The sequence below is a fragment of the Rhodnius prolixus genome, unplaced genomic scaffold (assembly GCF_049639745.1).
Source record: "Rhodnius prolixus isolate KJV_2025 unplaced genomic scaffold, Rpr scaffold_3, whole genome shotgun sequence".
Lineage (NCBI taxonomy): Eukaryota > Metazoa > Arthropoda > Insecta > Hemiptera > Reduviidae > Rhodnius > Rhodnius prolixus.
The window spans coordinates 37540639-37559185 of record NW_027411603.1 but is presented as its reverse complement, the minus strand read 5'-3'; the positions used below and the strand labels follow the sequence as shown (position 1 = coordinate 37559185).

General features: G+C 29.0%; 1 protein-coding gene across 14 annotated transcripts in view; it reads left to right on the top strand.

The window, feature by feature from the left end:
- The window catches only part of lap (phosphatidylinositol-binding clathrin assembly protein lap), a 142258-nt gene extending 125998 nt beyond the window's left edge, over nucleotides 1-16260 (top strand). For 4 of the 14 annotated variants that reach the window (XM_074124719.1, XM_074124716.1, XM_074124717.1 and 1 more), the window contains 6 exons: nucleotides 2138-2482; nucleotides 5178-5283; nucleotides 6070-6175; nucleotides 8397-8478; nucleotides 10117-10222; nucleotides 13012-16260. In XM_074124719.1, coding sequence (XP_073980820.1) covers nucleotides 2138-2482; nucleotides 5178-5283; nucleotides 6070-6175; nucleotides 8397-8478; nucleotides 10117-10222; nucleotides 13012-13042 — 776 coding nt within the window. In that variant the 3' untranslated portion in view covers nucleotides 13043-16260. The remainder of the gene's footprint in view (nucleotides 1-2137; nucleotides 2483-5177; nucleotides 5284-6069; nucleotides 6176-8396; nucleotides 8479-10116; nucleotides 10223-13011) is intronic. The other 10 variants (XM_074124724.1, XM_074124723.1, XM_074124726.1 and 7 more) reach the window with 6 other exon arrangements.
- Nucleotides 16261-18547: the final 2287 nt, after the last annotated feature.

Here is an 18547-nt window from a genome sequence, read left to right as displayed (position 1 = left end):
TAAGTTTTTTGTTTTGTTTTGTTTTTATACTTCGTTCTTTATATTACTGATCCTAAGGCGAGGTTGACAAATACAAATAATTGATCCAATATTGATAGAAGAATTGTTAAATTTACGGCATTGATTCAAGTGGCTCCCAAATTCATGAAGAAACTGCGTTAGGTAGATTTAAGGAATTGAATCATATTTCGGTTTCTTATATTGCGCTTTCAATTTTTTATTTACTTAACTGAAAATCATAAAATATCTATATTATTTATGGAACCTCTTTTAGGAATTATCAAACCCTTCGATGTTTTCAGAATTTTCTTTTAGGTAAATAAATGCATTTACTTAAGTTTTGTCCGTTTTCTTAAACAAATATTTTTGGTATTAATTAATTCTGAGTACTGTTCTCAGAGTCGTGATAAGTAATCAACTAATAATTAGTAATCAGGCTAATAAGTAATCAAAATATAACATTATTTTGTAGTTGTTTTAAAATTATACGGATCTATTTTAATCGGTCCCACCCGAAGGTCATTATAATCAAAAATGAGAGAAAAATAAGGAATGTTGTGGCTTTTAATTTATGAACAGTAACCTGATAAACAGAAATCCAATGTCTCATAATCCCACAATGTACAAAAATCAATTTTTTTAAAAAAAAAAAATTGTCTTGTTAGGAGGAGTTAGTACTTTTTGGTATGTTTGGTGGTTGTTGCAGTAAGCCACAATAAGATAGCTTTCGATTGAATGGGTTTCTCTAATCTAGGTTCTCTAGTATAAAGAGTAAGATTTGCAGTTTTAAAACCCTGGTTAGGAATGCTGGTAATAAAAATGCACATTATGGTGTAAGTTTAAACTCCTGATGTCCATTATAAATTTCTTGAATCTCTTCTAAGAAACGAGAATGGATTTATCTTCTTACCGGAAGAGCAAGTTGCTTAATCGTTAAGTTTTCTTAGTGTTAAAATTGTTATTAATCTTGATGGATATTTAACTTTGAATCTAAATAATAGAAATTTATTTCTATACATCTTTTTTACGTATAAATTATTCGTCGAAAGGCAGCTCAAGGTTGAAATAGATTAGTTTTCTAAATAAATTATATCAAATTCAGTAACTTCCGCGTCTTGTTTATTTTTGTATGCTGGCAATCGTCATTTCTCGGTAGAAATTTGGAATAACTTCTCTTAAGTTCTTCATAGGAGCATTTTTGAAAATAATAATATATATATGTATATTGTTCGTTGTAGAATTGTATAAAGCACTTCATATTTTGTATTTGAAAATTATTAGCACGCAAATATTTTCGTTAACATTTTATGCACATAACACAACTCTTTGGTCGTCACTTAAAAACTTTATTTATGTATTAATATTATTATTATTATTTTTTTTTTTGAAAGGATAAAGAATAACATTATAACTTGATTTTTAGTCGACCATTTTCACTTCTTTTTTTTGCCCCCAAAAAATGTTTTTTAAATGAGTTTTTGAGCACCAAACAGTAATGTTTCAGCATTCCTTTGTCCATTTTTAGATATTCTAATGAAAAGAAATTAAACTGAAACATATCTGATTAAGAAATAAAAGTTAATAAGAATGTATATGCTTATAAATAACTATTTATTGAGGTTGACGACTAGTGGTGCTGATTTATTCCTTATCCAAATTAGTATTGATTATTATTTATTTTTCCTTAAACATTTTTTAAAGAAATAGTTTTTATAGCAAAACAAATAAAAAATCTAACAAACTTAAATACTTTTATCTGAGTCATGCTATAATTTTAAACCGTTCGCCCGCCAAGGATGCATATCTTCCAGTGATCTACATTTCTTTAGGGCTAACATACCAGATGTTGTTTTAATTGGTTCTGATTTTATTAATAAGTTTTCATTGCTTTGTATGTTGCATAAACGCTCATATCATTTTTATTTCTGGACAGTTTCAAAGCTTTCTTGGTGTACAGCTGGTTAAACAGTGTGAACCTGAAATTTGAGTGGTTTCATTGTTCGTTATTACTGAAAATTTGCTATAAAACTTTTTCTTTTGTGTAGTAAATCAAATTAGTGTAAGGTAAATTAAGATTCATTCTAATTTAATTAATTATAAAGAGTAAGTAGTTTGATTTTGTGATTATGTGCGCAAGCTGGCGTGGTGGATCCTACAGTAAATCCATTTATGACCGAAGTTGGCGGAGGAGATGAGTGTGCCACATTAAAAGGTGGAACACCACCTCCGCCACGTCCTCCTCCTCCTAGACCATCTTCTCCGCCCAAGACAGCTTTGGATGATCTAAATGATTCAATTCGGATAGCAATGGGTGGTAATCCTTCACCATCAAGACCTCCTCCGCCATCCCAAACATGTCCAATAACCCAGCAGCAACAAGTTCCTCTTCATATTCCTTCTCAATCAGCCGCTCTTCCCGCGACTCCACAACTTTTTTCATCACCGGCAAAGGCACCTCTGGCAGCTACTCAGCCTATAACAGGTAATAATAATTTGTCGTCGTACAGTGAAATTCAATGATGTGAGGCGCTCACTTAATAATTGTATAAAACTTTTAAAACCTCTTGGAAAAGGTCATGACCGTAGAAAAGGAAAATCTTAGTGCCTCATTAATTAAGTGATTATTGTTCTTTTTTTAATTCATTCAGATGGAATCAAAACATTCGGTTTTTTCAGAATTAATTTAGTTTGAAATTCTCACCTAAACTGTAATTTCAAAATATTTCTTTTTAAATAAAACGGATTCGAAAGATCCCCTTATCATAAAAGTGATAATGCATATAGTTTCGTTCTGTATCTGATACAAAACTCGAGTTGGCCGATCCTATTTGGAGGCTTTTGGCTGAAACATCAAATATATGATATAAAACACGTTATTTATGTTTGATTTTATCCGGCTAGCTTGCATGTTTATTGTATCCTTGACTTTCATCCATCTTCAGAGGTAGAATAATCAATTTGGAGTAGAGGTTTCGTCCTGCTATGATGGATAAAATCAAATATATTATTCAACGCTGCGGACCTAACTAAATACTCAAAATTATTTATTATTGGGACGAATTTTGTGAATTTTCGACATAGGTTTTAATCGAAGTTACTCCTTTTTAATGTAACCTCCATAATGTACATTACACTGATGATTCACTAGTGTGCCCAGTTTCTTTTTTTTTTTATTTAAATTTTATATTATTAAGTTATATTATTATGTCCAAAAAGGGCAAAGTTAGTGCCACTCTGTCCTGAGCAGGAATAGCTTTTCGACATGTTAAATCCTGTTTAGAAAATCGTGCTCATTCTCCAGTTGATATATGAATAAGTAACAAAATCTTATGGTTGCATAGTTTTGAAATTTTTATACTGTCACTTAAATATTGAATCTTGATTCAAAAGTCTGTTAATAGGCTTGCACCTTTGTACTAATTTCCCCCTAAATATAATTTGAACCCACCAACGAAGGGTCTTGCATTTATTATTTTGTAAGGAATAGTGAATTAATATATGCGCAGTTGCTGCTATTTAAGGGTCTCTCTAAAACTTGTGTTAGGTTTAAAAACTTAATTTAGAAAATTTTACACTTTTTTTTTTTTTTTTTTTAGAAGTAAAAATCGTTTTGTCTCACAAAAATTTCCTAGAGGAGACAAGTTTTGAAAAACAATTAATGAAGGAAATCTAATAAATAAATAAATGACCTTTTCCAAGTGAATTTATAGGCCCATCTATCAATGTTAAATTCTATTCGAGCTGTGAATTCTTGTATTAGTTTTAAGGATATTTTAATATCCATTCATTATTATCATAACTTTTTCAAAAATAGATGGCATTCCTTTTCTCATTTATTAGAAATTGTTTCATTAATTTGGTTAAATTTTCTATAAAGTTTATTTGATAGTTGTAACACTACTTTAAAAGTTAATTCATTCATTATTATACTGACCGATCTTAGGAATAGTTTGCATTACCTTAGAATGCTTGTATGCATTTGATTCAGTAAAATTATTTGGAAAAAATGTGACGGTTTGAGCATATGTGCACTGAACACTTCCTTTAATATGCTTTTTTTTATTTCAAATTTCTAAAATCAATGAAGATTTTTGTATTCTAACCATAATAAATATTTGAATAAATATTTATTTTAAAATAATTTTTCGGTTCCGAGCGCCTTGCAAGTTATTTAAAGTTTAGTGCATGTCTGCAAGTGCCTGTTGCATTTTAAACAATTTTTAATGAGTTCTTATTTCATTTTAGTTTTAAAATGAAATTTCTTATTTCATTTTAGTTTTAAAATGAAATAATAAAAATGAGTTGAATTCATAGGAGAAGAAATTAAGCAGAGGTATGTAACTAAATATTTGGTTCTTGATGTTATCCTCATAAGTTATCTTCTTAGATAACTTGCGAGGATGCAGTCATGTTATTTTTTTCTTTAAAGAAAGAAATATTTTATAGATGAATTTATAATACATAAAATACAGCTTTGTATTTAGATGTCACTTTTCATTTAAGTGTTCAGATAATAGAAGTTCTAACTACGTAATGAAACAAATTCAAATTATAGGTAATTTTTAAATTCTTGAATGTATGATGGAATATGATAATCTGAACATTACAGAAAGCATTATTTTCTTTAATAAGCATTTTTCCTCTTAAGAAAAGTACAACCGCTGTAAAAATCTTTATAATCTTACAAATATTGAAATAAAAACATTTAACGTTACATCGATTATTTTTACGTGCCATAGTACAATTCTTTTCTATCGTTCTGAACTGTTACAGATGTTCATCCATCTTCAGAAATCTATTCTTCAGGTTTTTAGACTTCCTTTTATAAAGTATCTTTATAATCTTAGTACTTAGAACCTGAAATCAATTTTTGTTTTGTTTTGTAAGATGAGTCTTAAACTGGCCAGAAAAAAATAAAAACAAATGTTTTAAGAAAATAAAATCATCGATATATTATACATTTTTAAAACCTGCGTAAGAAAAAGAAGTGTCATGTGTATCGCGTAGGATTTTTTAGGTACATTTAAATAAAATTTATCTTCAAGAACAATCCGACAGTTCGTTGCAATATTAGGCTAAAGGTGCAATATTATTTATACTGTTCTGGGTTGTTTTTTTTACATTACTGATTGTATTATTGTTAATAAAAATATGAATTATTTTTATTTTCTGTTTAGGAGCGGAAACACAAGGAGGTAAAGTTCTGACGGGAGACCTTGATACAAGTTTAGCCATGCTTGCTGAAAATTTAACTATCAACAAAGGAAACCAACCCGTACAAAAGTATGTTTATCATTAAATTCACAAACTTCTTCTTCTGCTTTGATCTGGGGCGCTAACCAGTGAGTAGTTTTAACATCTTCGGTTCTGATGCTGTAAAAATGTGAAATTGACTTTTTCGAACAAACAGGACAATTTAAAATTAAATTTACATAAGTCTCAGTTTAATTAATTCACAAAAAATAATTAATTGTTTCAACTCTTCAAATTTTACTTTAAAAGGTGATGTAATAAAGATGAAAGAATATGTCTTCAATGGCTTCGTTGATCTCTTCGCAATTTCATGGTACTGTTAACTTCTATATTAGAGGGTGTTTGGATTATCAACATAAATTCGAATTTTCAGCGAAATTAATAATAGTTTTTGAAACTAAAATTAGTAGGTTTTAGAAAAAAAGCTTTTGAACACTTCAAGAAGTGCTCTTTTTTTGAATGGTTTCTTGTCACGTTCTTGAAAGTTTATATGAATTTTAATTTAGGAATCAATCCAGCTGCTAGAAGCAGGTAGAGGTTTTTGATTGAGTCGAACACGCCAAATTACATGAAAAGTTTTGAGAGCCTGTTGATCAGCAATACTTTTAGAAACAGAGCCTTCCTCTACTACTATTTCATTTCAGAAACGGCATTCATGGCGTTTAAAAGTACTGGCTCCCAAATTGATCTTCACTTTTCTCTTAAAAATTGATATTAGTAGTAATAGATAAATTATAGTAATTACTTGATTTCAAAAAATAAGTTGCTTACAATAAACCAAAATAAGACTTCTAATTGCAAAACTCTTGTGTTTAGAGGAATGCAGTGGAATTCTCCTAAGAATTCAGCAAAGAGTGGCGGAGGAACTGGATGGAGCCCTCAACCAATGGCTGCTACTACAGGCGCTAATTATCGGCCAATGGTAAATACAAATATTTTATTTTGCATGTAAGCACTATATAATCATGTAATAATGTTAGTTATCTCATTTTAAATTTATTTATTATAAATATAGATTCATATCAACTTAGCCTGAAATTGGTTTTACTATATTTGTTTATTATATCTGCAGTCACTGGTTTTGATGAAAATTTTTATGAAAAATTCATTTCAATTTTTTATAAAAGAAAAGCTTTTGTTTTAATATTTATTTTAAATTAACCATTGATTTCAAATGTACAAATGAAGATATATAATTAAGATTCGTACACATGTACATATTTATACAGAAAATTAGAATAAAATTTTTACCAAAATTGGAAATCCCAAATATGTAAAGAAATACCTTACGTTTTTAAAATTTTCTTTTAGCATGCGCATTTTATGAAACAGCTTCAGTTTGCAAACTGCTTTTATTTTAATTCTCCACAAGACAGAATTGTTATGCTTTCTTTATATTATTCAATAACAGTTCAAACATTACATTAAAACAGCACAAATCTATTTTTGTGCCTATTTGCATGTTAAAACTTGAACACCTTATTTTTTTGCAAAGTTTCGATTTTGTAATATTAGTTTTAGCACTTCTTTTTTCGAATTAAAAATTGAGATAGATTTATTTTTACTGATTTTTTAAAGTAGGAAATTAAATCATCATTATTATTTTTTATCCTTTCCTTTTATAATATTCTGATGTAAAAAACTAAACAAAAAATTTATATATCAGGATGAATACTCATAAGACCTGCTCTCTCTTCAGTTTTCGAGGTTTAACTTAGAATTTTTACTGAATATTTGGTGGTAATAATTCATGTTATTAATGATAATGGACTTTTGATGAGGTCAATTTTGACGGTCAACAATCCTTCCTTAACAGCAGCTTTCATAAAACAAAGTTCAAACGAAAGTAAGGAAATCGTTGAAAACGGAAAACACATCAGGAAATTCGTTCTTTGGATTGAACCATATTAAATAATTCATTTGATCCTCGTCAATACTGTGTAAGTGATAGATTACCCTAAAATGACATTTAAGAGGAGAGCCTAATAACCCTTTCCCCCTAAACGGTCAACAAAATTACTTTTCTTGAAAAAATATTTTTAAATATAAATTTTAGTCTACTTGTATGCAATCATAAACATTTAAAGGTCGTCGGAGCTATTAAAAAATAACCAAGATCTTTTCATTCAATGATTTTCATTGTGGTACTTAAAATTTTTTTCAAATTTGAATTACACGCGAAACACCAGTTCTAAAAACTATTTTTGAAGTGTATATCTTGTGAAAACTAAAAAAAAAAACACGAAAATAAAATTCGGTTAGAAATATAAAACAAATTTTATGACACTTCTCCATTTTATGAGTTTTTAAGTAAATATCTGTATGTATTAATAAAATTAAGAAACGGCTACACTGATGAAACTCATTGTGTAAAGCTTAATGTTTTTCCTTAATTTCTGTAAAATGAAAAGTTTGGTAATCAAAATTCAAAACCACAAACATTTGATGTTTATTGCAATCATGCTTTTTTTGAGGGTTTATATTCCACATCGTTAGATATAAAATAGTGTACAAATAAATTAAGATACATACGTTTCATTCATTTTATCAGTTGCAGCACGCGTGTATTTTACGTTTCTGACCGGTTTAGGCTGTTCATCCATTATCGGTAGTAGATATATTAGTTTGGTGTAATTTGATTACCACTGTTGCTGAAACACACTACATTTGCTGACTCTGTGTATGGCAGAATCATAATGGGAAATCAAATTCTTTACTAATAAATTAAACTCTGTGATGATGGATAAAACTTCACAACTGGTCAGAACCATAAAAAAAAAAAAACTTGCTTCGATGGATACAAATAACGATACTGTCTAGCATTTCGGACCTTACTACATTTTTAAAAATACATAAAAAACAAATAATAATTCAAATGTTTTCTATCTCATTTAACACAATAAGCGAAAACCAATTTTAGTTTTTAGTTGAGTTTAAATAATACAGTGTTACAAATAATATTTATATACTTAGTTGAATATTCTTAAATTCTTTGTTTTAAATCATAAATCGAATTTAAAGTTTTACAAATTGACCATTAAAAGTAAATAAATAAGGTTCGTTTAAAAGAAAACGATGATAATAATAAAAAAAAATGATTTAATTTGTTTATAACTAGTAGTTAGGTATTGCTTGCCTTATAGTTGCACGATTGCAGACATTGTTTATTTCCAGGGACAAGGCATGATGAGCACACCGCAATTCAGCAACTTGCACCACCATATGGTAAGTTGGAGGGAATGAATGTCTGATGTTGTTTAGCGAATGTTACCATTTGTTATCATACCTTTATATCTTTTTGATAGCATGAACTTTCATCTTTCTGATAAATTTCAGCATGAATTTCTTTATTTTATGTATTATCGCATCTTCCATTTTCTTAATTTTTTTAATTTTACATTTCATATGTTTAAGAATACTATGTACAAGTTTAAAATGTTATTTATCATTTTTCATGAAATAGATTGAGAGTCAAATGGTAACATATAATGTTGCAAAATAACTAGAAAACATTAGTCCTTAGAATATATTAGAGAGTACTTAAAATTAGGCTACGAAGCATTCAGTCTTTAAGATATTGAAAAGTTTCTGCGGTCGAATAGTAGTCTTTGGGTAATTATACTACTTAATCTGTTTAAAATGGCTTTCCTTCTAATTTTGACGAATTCAATATATAATACCTTAGATATGATTTTTAAAAAATTTGTTTCTTAATTTTATGTTTTGTTATTCTCCGTTGTCGTTTTACCGGTTCTAGAAGTTCAAACAGGGATCCTCCACTTTTAGACTTTCTGATACACAGTACTCGGGTTGAACAAACTGCTACATAAAAATTGATTTAATAGTACTTTTCCAAGAGTGTTTCTTGCAATTGCTAAAATAAGTAAAAGTCAGATCACAACCCTTAAATTGTTGGGAGAGGCATATTTATGAAAGGTTAGTTAGGGTGTTATTTAGTAGAAAAACTGTTTGTTTGTACCTAATCAGTTTTTTTTTTTTTTTTTTTTTTTTTTAGTTTATTATAACAATTTGTTTCAGTCTCCTCCAACATCCTGTGGTCCCTTGTTCTCTTCTCAACAATAAATTATAGAAGTAAACTAATTTTTATTAAAATCAAGAAGTGCCCACAATATAATATTTTCTGTTTGAATTATACATATTCTACTTGCAATCTTATTTGCCATAAAATGAAAATAAAAAACAATTTTAGTAAATATATTGAAATTTTGTGTTTCATGATGTAAAAGATAATTTACCATTTGTACTCATAATGACTCACATTTCTTCTCATTTTAGATGATTTAGGTGAAACAATCATCTGTGGAATAATAAAAAAAGAGAAATAGATTAAATTTTCAAATTCATTGCTTATTAATGTTCACCTCCACTAAAAATGTTCATTCTTCTAAAAATTTTCTTTTACCTAATAAAATTTCATTTTATTATGTTTGGTTTCTTCCCTTCATCTGCTGCTTTATCTTACCTATATTCTGTTATCTTCAAGCTTATCCCTTACAATAAAATGAATGATATTGTTACCTTTTAGCATTTTTCCAAAGAAATCAATCTCTCATAGATTTACCCTTAATCTCTCTAAACTGCTGCGATTCGAATATGAACAAAAAATTCTTCTACTGTATTGCTTAACTGATGAAACCTTTCAGCTTCTTGTATATACACGTAAACTAATGAATAATAAAAATGTAGCCTAACATTTAATGAGTGCTATATAGGTTTTATTTTCAATTAAATTTAGATTAGTGTATATTATTATTATATTAATAATTACATTCATATAAACATTATATATTTGGATTTCTTGTGTAAATATTGTATAGCACTCATTAGGTTTATATGGTGTAGGGCATAATGGCTGGTGGTATGGGCTCTCCAAGACAAATGCCTGCAACTGTTCAACCACAGCAACAACAACAAGAGCTCGATCCTTTTGGAGCTCTATGAACAACAGGTAATTTTACATCCTGTGAATCACCTGTGTTTGATTTTATTTTTCTACTTGCTTTTGCAGTGGCGGCCTGAAATTTGCCAATTCATTTTAACCCATACATTCTAAAAGGAAGAAAAATTGCTAATTTCAGTCGTATTTTTTTTTTTAATTTTTAGCAAAGCTTTTGACCTTAGGATTCAGGTCATCTGAGGACTGTGGAACATATGTATTTTACAGTAACAATTATAATGAACATTAATTTGATATTTTGTGAACTATTTTTTCGATAAAATTAATATACATTATAATTCTGTTGCTGGATAACATATTCCACTGCTCTGAAGATGACCAAGTTCCTAGGACGTAACATCAGCAAAAAATAATAAAAACAATTAAGACTGAAATTGGTAATAATTTTTCTTCCTTTTGGATAAATGATTCAGTCACCAAAAGCTCAATATTCTATTGTACTATAAATTCTAGTAATTATAATAACATGTACAGTTGGTTTGGCAAATTTTTGTAGCATATTTGAATTTCAAGTTTTGAATATTTTGTAATTTTCTTTCCCTTCTCTCTTACTTAAAATTAGAGATTCGTATTTTGAGGTTCTCTAAGCAAGAAAAGAGATTTTTTAAATTTTCCCCATCGTGAACGTTTGTATCAATACTATGGTCTGTCATTCACATTGATTTCAGCACAGTACCGAAAATTGCTGATAATCAAATTGACATTATTGTTAAGATTTATTATTTGTTTAGACCAGAAGGAAGGGAATCCTTCCATGAGTTTCGAGATTTTGTTTAGACCTTGTAAAAAACCATTTCATTGTAAATAATAAAATAAATCAATGAAGTAGAAATTCCGACTTTTAGTACATTCATTTCGCAATAGTCTTACCTTTCCTTTAAGAGAAAAAAAATCCAATGAAATGAGGCTGTAGCACATAGATTTATACTAATTTAATTATACATTTATGGCTACTAATAAAATACAAGGAACTGTTTGCCGCCACTGCTTTTTTTCTTATTAAGTTTTAGGTATTGTGAAGAATGTTGTCCAGAAATGTCATTGCAAAAGATATCTTTTGTAGAGTCCTGTTTTACTGGGAAAAACTTTAGAAGAAATAAGGTTGTGATCTTCTTTAATTTTTTCTTTCGTGTAATTAGGTATTTTTTTTTTGTTTTTGAACAGATTCCTGAAGATGGATGTAAACAGTAACTTATCATTAAGAAATTAAGGCGCCACGGTAGCCGAGCGGGTTAAGAGGCGAGACCTGCAAAGCTAATATGCATTGTGGTACTGGGTTTGATTCCCGGTCTTGGCCTTGGATTTTATTTAATGGTTAAATGAGAAATAGTAAAGTACGTTTGCTAGTTGCCTTCGTCCACGACAACATAAGTAAATGGTAGTTGGACGTTAAGCCCCGCCTGAAAAAATAGGCGACTACTTTACCTACTTTACTTTTACTCATTAAGAAATTAATTACATCTCAGTAGTGACACATGCAAGGGTCCTGACGTCGTATACAAAAGGGCTCCCCTAGATTTTCTCTTCTTCTAAGACCTTCATTGCTTAATATATTATATTTTTACATTGCACCACGGAACTGATGAACTGTACCGGAACGTGCATGCCACTAATGAATTACAGACCATAACAGTGGAATACGTAATAAGAGAGATTGCCTGTAAAGTTCGAATTGTAGGGGACATTCTAGTTATAGGATCTACATAGAAAATGTTCAAAAATTACCAGATTGAACGAAGGGCATAAGAAATCATCTCACCCTTTATCCCTTTGTCTCCACTTCAGCTTTTGCTCTTAAGAATTTTGTTAAATTTGTTCAAAAACTAAATAGCAAAAAACTAAATTCTCTAAAAGTTGTTTTTAGATAACTATATTAAATAAATATGAGACATTTCATCGGATACTCTTCTTTCTACTTAAGGTTAATCTCATTTTAGATAAACAGGACTCTGCAAAAGTAAAACTTAGCTTGTACAACAACTAAGAGTGCTAATTATTTCTTCCCTTAATTTTTTTTTTTTTGTATGATTTAGGGCGCGTCAACATCTTAGGTTATTGGCGCCCGGAGCTTTTTTCAGTGCACTGCCGGCCTCCGGACAGTGTTCTCTCGTTACAGACAACACTGTACATCACCGGACAGTGAGCTGTAAGAAGCTCCTAGGAAGAGAAAATCTAAGGGTCAGCTGCTGGATTCGAACCCGGGACCTCCGCGTGGGAGTCCAGTATGCTAACCTCATAGCTAATCCCTTCCCTCTTAATATTTCCAGTTTGTGTAAATTTGCATAATTTTTTTTTTTTTTTTTTTTTAATTAAATTAAATTTAAATACATATTAGATGAAATTAAGTCATAACAATGAAATTTAGGTAATTGAAATAATGTTAGAGATCTTCGATAAAAAAAAAGAGTAACAGTCAATAATTTGATGAAGGAAATTAATTAAAGTCATCTCAGAACTCTGAGAAATCTGTTGTAATTTAGATTAGACGTTATGGTGGATCCTGTTCCCAAGATAGGCAGTCAAAAAAGAGGTTCATACCAAAGTAAAATTTATTATTCTCTTTTTCTCAAGTTTTCTGCTTCATCGCAAGTCTTTGAATATTATTTCATTAAGAAACAATACAGTAATAACATTGTGATGCATTTTTTTTATATATATTTTTATTTTTAAATAATGATGTCAGTTTTTAAATAATCTACTGTAGACTGACTACAATGAATATTATGTACTTGCTGTTTTGGTACGCCTGTGATTTAATAAACTATATTTATTATTTTCAGGAATTTAAGTGGACCTGAGGCCTGTAAATAAAGATAATTAATTGAGAATGGTACAAGCTTTGGCTATTGCAGTCACCTGTTACCAGCTAAGTGTAATATATAATCCTCTAGCCTACTGTTTTGTTTGATTACTTTAACCAAAACAAACAAATATTTTCTGTTTGTAGGCAAAAATTCCTCTCACCCCCTTCCATGTGCCTAATTAAAAAAAAAAAAATAATACAAAAAAAAAAGAAAAAATAATAATAAAGCGGCATTGTTACTTCATTTTTGCTTAACGAAAAGAAAATTGATGATAATGATACAAGAAAAATTATTTTATGATATCTTCCTACTTTAGAATTTAATAAAACAAAATTTAATGTCAGTTGTGGTCCTTTATCTTTTTTTACTTTATTGATTTATTTAATTTATTTTTTTGTGTTTTAAACTTAAAAATTAATTGATTGTAATAAAACATAGCGAAAAAACATTTGTTTGTACACAATAGAAGAAAAAGAAACGTAAAAATAGTAGAATATTTTTAATTTTTAAAATTATGCGAGAAACAATTGGGGTATATCGTAGTTTGATATTAAAAAGAAATGGAATACTAATAAATGCCAACGAAAAAGTTTTTTTTTTCTAGTTTTTAAGTAGGAATTTATGAAACTTTTCTTCGTATTCTAATATTTCTGTTTATATTGTTTTTTAAATTCTAAATATTTTTTGCCATTTTTTTTTTTCTTTGTAAATATATAAATGAGACTCTTATCGTATTTTTATTTTTAATTGAATATTAAAGTACATCGTATATGAACATATTTAAATAATTACATTATGTGGTGATCTATTTCTGTGAATGATTCTATTTTGTTGCATAGAAGTATTAGTTTAAGATTATATTATTTATTTTAGAAACATAGTATGTTTCTTATTGTTACTGATGTGTATTATAAAATTTATAAATTAAGTACGATTTTTTTTAAGTATTAATTAAAAATTATATAGAAAGAAAAAATATATATACATATATATAAATATTCAATGAATATATACATACTGTATAATTAAATGTATAACATATTAATTTATATAAATATCTATATAAAAATATACAAATTATGGAGCTTAATTATTGTAATCTTTCTGTCAGACGGATGTCTTTTTGTTGGAAGCAAAAGGAATTTTGTATTTAGCATAGTTTTTACTAAATACTATTTGATTATCTCATTTATAAATTATCTTCATTTGTAAATTCAATCCTTAACAAACGTTTTATTTAATTCAATTTGATTTAAAAATTTAGTAAACAAAATAGTTTTCATTCACTACAACTTAATTTAGAATGGAAGCTGCATTTTATTATCATCCAGTTCTTTATGTTTAACAGGACATGAGCGTAGTTCTTATCCCATCTGCACACCCTAAGTTTGGGGCAATCAACTCTCTTCTTTTTCAACGTGTAACATTCTGTGGGCACCTCACAATTTGCCATTCTGGCTTTATGTCTCGCCCATCACAGTCTTCCGAATTTACTGTGTCAGCAATGTTTGGATCTTAATCTCACCTAATGTGAGATTTATAAATACTTCCAATTTACGACCTCCCTAGTGGGGTCATTTACATGGCTGATGATCTTATTTCTCGAGGCTTTGTTGAGAGGGTATTCATCCTCATGGGATATAAACCACGAAACAGAACCGAACCGTTTCCAACAGAAACAGAAACCGAAGAGGTGTTTGAGTATTAAGAGAAGCAGCAGTACCTTGTAAAAAGGATACAGTCACAAAAAGTAATCAAAAAAATCTCATTTATCGTTTTTTTTTTTTTTGTTGCGCCATGTATTTTGGTGGAAGTGATTTGTTAAAATATCATTTCTTATGAAATGAAAAAAGATGATAATTTTTAATATTAAATATATGAGTCAGTTTAAAAAAATCAATGTAATAACTATAAATAAAATCTGTTATAATTATAATCCTTAACCAATGTTTATTATTTAAAGCCAAACTGTCTGACTTTTAAGATTTCAAAATTAAGTTTCCGATGGTGTTGTATTTTAAAAAATTAAGTGACAATATTATTTTTAAGTGCAATCATAATATAACAATATTTAAAAATGCAATCTATATAGTACTACCATGATATTATTACTGCACGATTGAATATTTGTTGTCTTTTTTTATCTCACCATTCTTGCAGATTAAAAAAAATAAAGAATAAAAAAAAAAATGCGTAGTTTTAAAAATATATTGATGTATAATTTTGTACTTGTTGAGTTCAAAACGTAAAGCCTAATTTGCATCAAAAGAAAAAGTATTGTTACGATATGAATATAAAAATACAATTAATGAGAGTGCTACTTAGAAGTTATTTTCAGAAAAATATGATGCTTTCAATTTATGTGTTTTGTACATATAGATATATAATATACATTAAAGATTTAATTAACAATATTGGACTTATCTAAGTAAAGGCTTTAATTTTCTTTGTTAACATTCAATCATTGTTCATTATTTTAACTTTATCTCTCTCTTCCTCTTAAGGAAGTTTCATTTTGGGAAGATTAACAAATTTTTTTAAATGTAATAAATATAATAAGTAAATGACCATTTTATGGGGGCGGAACGAAATATATATTTGATGTAGAAGCAAAAATAATATAAAATAAATAATAAATAGCTTATTTGTGTACAGCCCGAAATTAATTTAGTGAACACCCGAGTAAGATTGAGAAAGGATGTGATAAAAATATTATATAATGAATTTAACAGAAGTTTAATTATAATAGATCTGTAGGTTTCCATTCCACTGTATGTTATTATGGATGTAAAAAAATAAGGAAAAAACTTGAAAATCATGTAGCTTTTTTTGGTTTGCTTTTTAAATCAGGCAAATGTAAGTTTACTTTGGAATTGCCTATTTTTTCTGAATTTTCATTTTATAATTTATTTTAAAATTTTTTGTTAAAAAGTAACTATTATCCAAACACATTCCACCTTTGTTGTTTAATTAGAATTTTTAAGTGTTACTTAAAAAGAGAATATTATTTCTACTGTATAAAGTTATTTAAATGAAATGTGGAGCAACAAAATATTTAAAAGGAAGTGTTTATTGTCACCAGTACCATATGTATACAAAATTAATTGTTTGTCGCAAGTTATTTAAAAATGGTTATGTTTGGACTATTAGTTAAAAAGAAAAATAACATTTGTAATTTGATTTCATGAAATGAAACCAAGTATTAAAAACCATATTTCAAAAGTATTATTTGTTCCTCTATTTCCTCAATTAGTACTTTTTCCCGCATAAGTTGTAAGTATGTTCATTAACATCTAGAATATTCAATCTGTTTTTATACGCTGTTTCTTGACGGTTTTGAAACAGTGGCGTATTATCCTTCAAAGTTAAATGCAGTGCACCTCAATTTCAACTTTCCCGTTAAAATAATCAGAAATCACAAATGAGTTCCTTTTTTAACTTAGAAATCTATCCCATAATTTCATATTCACCAAAATTAAAAAAAAGTTCTCAACTTTTAAAGTGAGTTTTTAACCTCATTTCTACCAATAAATAGGCTCAATATTGTGCCCTGATTCCACCAGACCTAAGCACCAAACTTCTATCTGACAAACCAATAATTGGTAGCTTGAAGCAGCGGAACCTACATCTTTTAAAGCGACGAGCAAGATTGCGTTTTTGGACAGTGTAATAATCTTTGGAAATGTAAAGTAATGCTTATTTTTTCAGGCGGGCTTTACGTCCAATACCAAATTAGGTTTCGTGGACGCAAACGGCTAGCAAACTTACTTTACTATTAAATTCTCATTCTCATATTAGACTGGGATTTGAACCCACTAACAGAGTGCATCCTAGTATTGAGGTACTCGTCTCAAAATGCTACTGTGGTGCATCAGTTCATTATGTGCGTTGGCTTAAGACCAGCGCATTGACTTGAGCTCGTGGACGGCGTCCATCCAGGGATTACAAGTGTAATAGGCCATTAAGATGCTAAGATACTACTGCATCTCTGAGCAGCCAATGATCGCGCGGCCAATTAGTTTGTTCATCCAACTAGTGTAATTAGAATGTATATCCTGAAAGAGGCACTTTATAAAAATTCGAGATAAACAAAGTAGGACAGGTTTACAGTTTATTCGGAAGATGAGATTCTAAAGAAAATGATGGGGCAAAAAAAGGGTTCCTCCGACATCTCAAATCATCTTTCCAACTCCAGTACTCAATTAAGTCCTAATTAATGATGATGAACAGATTTCAGCACATTGCTCTTAGATTTTTCTCTTTCTAGGAGCTTCATACTGCTCATTATATTGCTGTAAAGGGAGAGAGAAATCACCTCTGGGTAGAAGCGTACTGTAAAAAGGCTTCGGGAACAAAACCTCAGAAATCGTCGTACCACATAAATAACAAAAAATATTCTGCACATTGCAAAATACAATTTTGATGTATTTTTTCTAAATACTCTCCCTAGCATTATCGGTCTAAGTTGTAAAGTGTTTAATTTGATCCTTGAATTATCAGTTAGTTCCAGTGATCTTGGGTTTAATTGTTAATGAGGAATGTACTGACGAAAGCGCTGCAGGTAAGTACGTTTCAGTTGAAGGAGACTCCGACGTACTCATGAACTTGAACCAGAAAGTCAATAGTTTTGATTCTTGAGAGAGGAGAAACTTGGGTAACATTATTTATACGAAGAAACCAATCTCCATCAACATTAGGAAACTAAGATTATATTCAGTGTTTACAAAATGTTTTAAACAATTTTAGCAGCGTTAACAAATCGTTTTTAGCAGAAGAAAGTGGCAGAAGTCTCAGATTTCATGAAATAAACTTAAAAGCAAAACACCATTGAGAAAATGAGCCGAGTTAAACGTGGGGTAGAAAGTTCAAAAGATTATTTTTTTATTATTATAATGGCCCGATTCTTGAAAGATAAAGTATCCACTGTAGAGTTATAGGTGATAATGAAAGCATATATATTCATTTTAAATTTGTTAATGATAATCCATCAGTTTTTGTGCCTGTCTTGGTGGGCAGTACTCTTCTAGGATATTAATATCCTAAATTTCTTTTAAGTTATTATTCATCGGATATTCTTTTTGACTTTTTTAAATTTTTTAAGTGATAAATATTCATTAATAGAATACATAGTTGTACATTATAATAACTTTTTCTCTTTTATGATTGGTTAAAACTGTAAAATCTTGTAAGTTGTAGCAAGTTTGAAATCTCTTAGTTATATTGCGAGTAAAGCTGAAATGAAAATTGCTTAACTCTTAACATTGAAGTGATGCTATCATCCAAAATGGAATAGAAAGTCTTTGTAAGCCTTTCCCACACACCTTATTATCATAGTTTTCAAACATCATAAGCTAATCCCACTCTTTTTTTATGCACTGTAGTAGTGTTATGTACAAGGAGTGATGATTGCATTCTTTTGTGTTACATATTATTTGTGCTTTTAATGTTTCGACTTTCTTTTAGGAGGTGAAAAATAGGTCATATAGGTTTGCGTGGATGAGGGCAGTTTTTT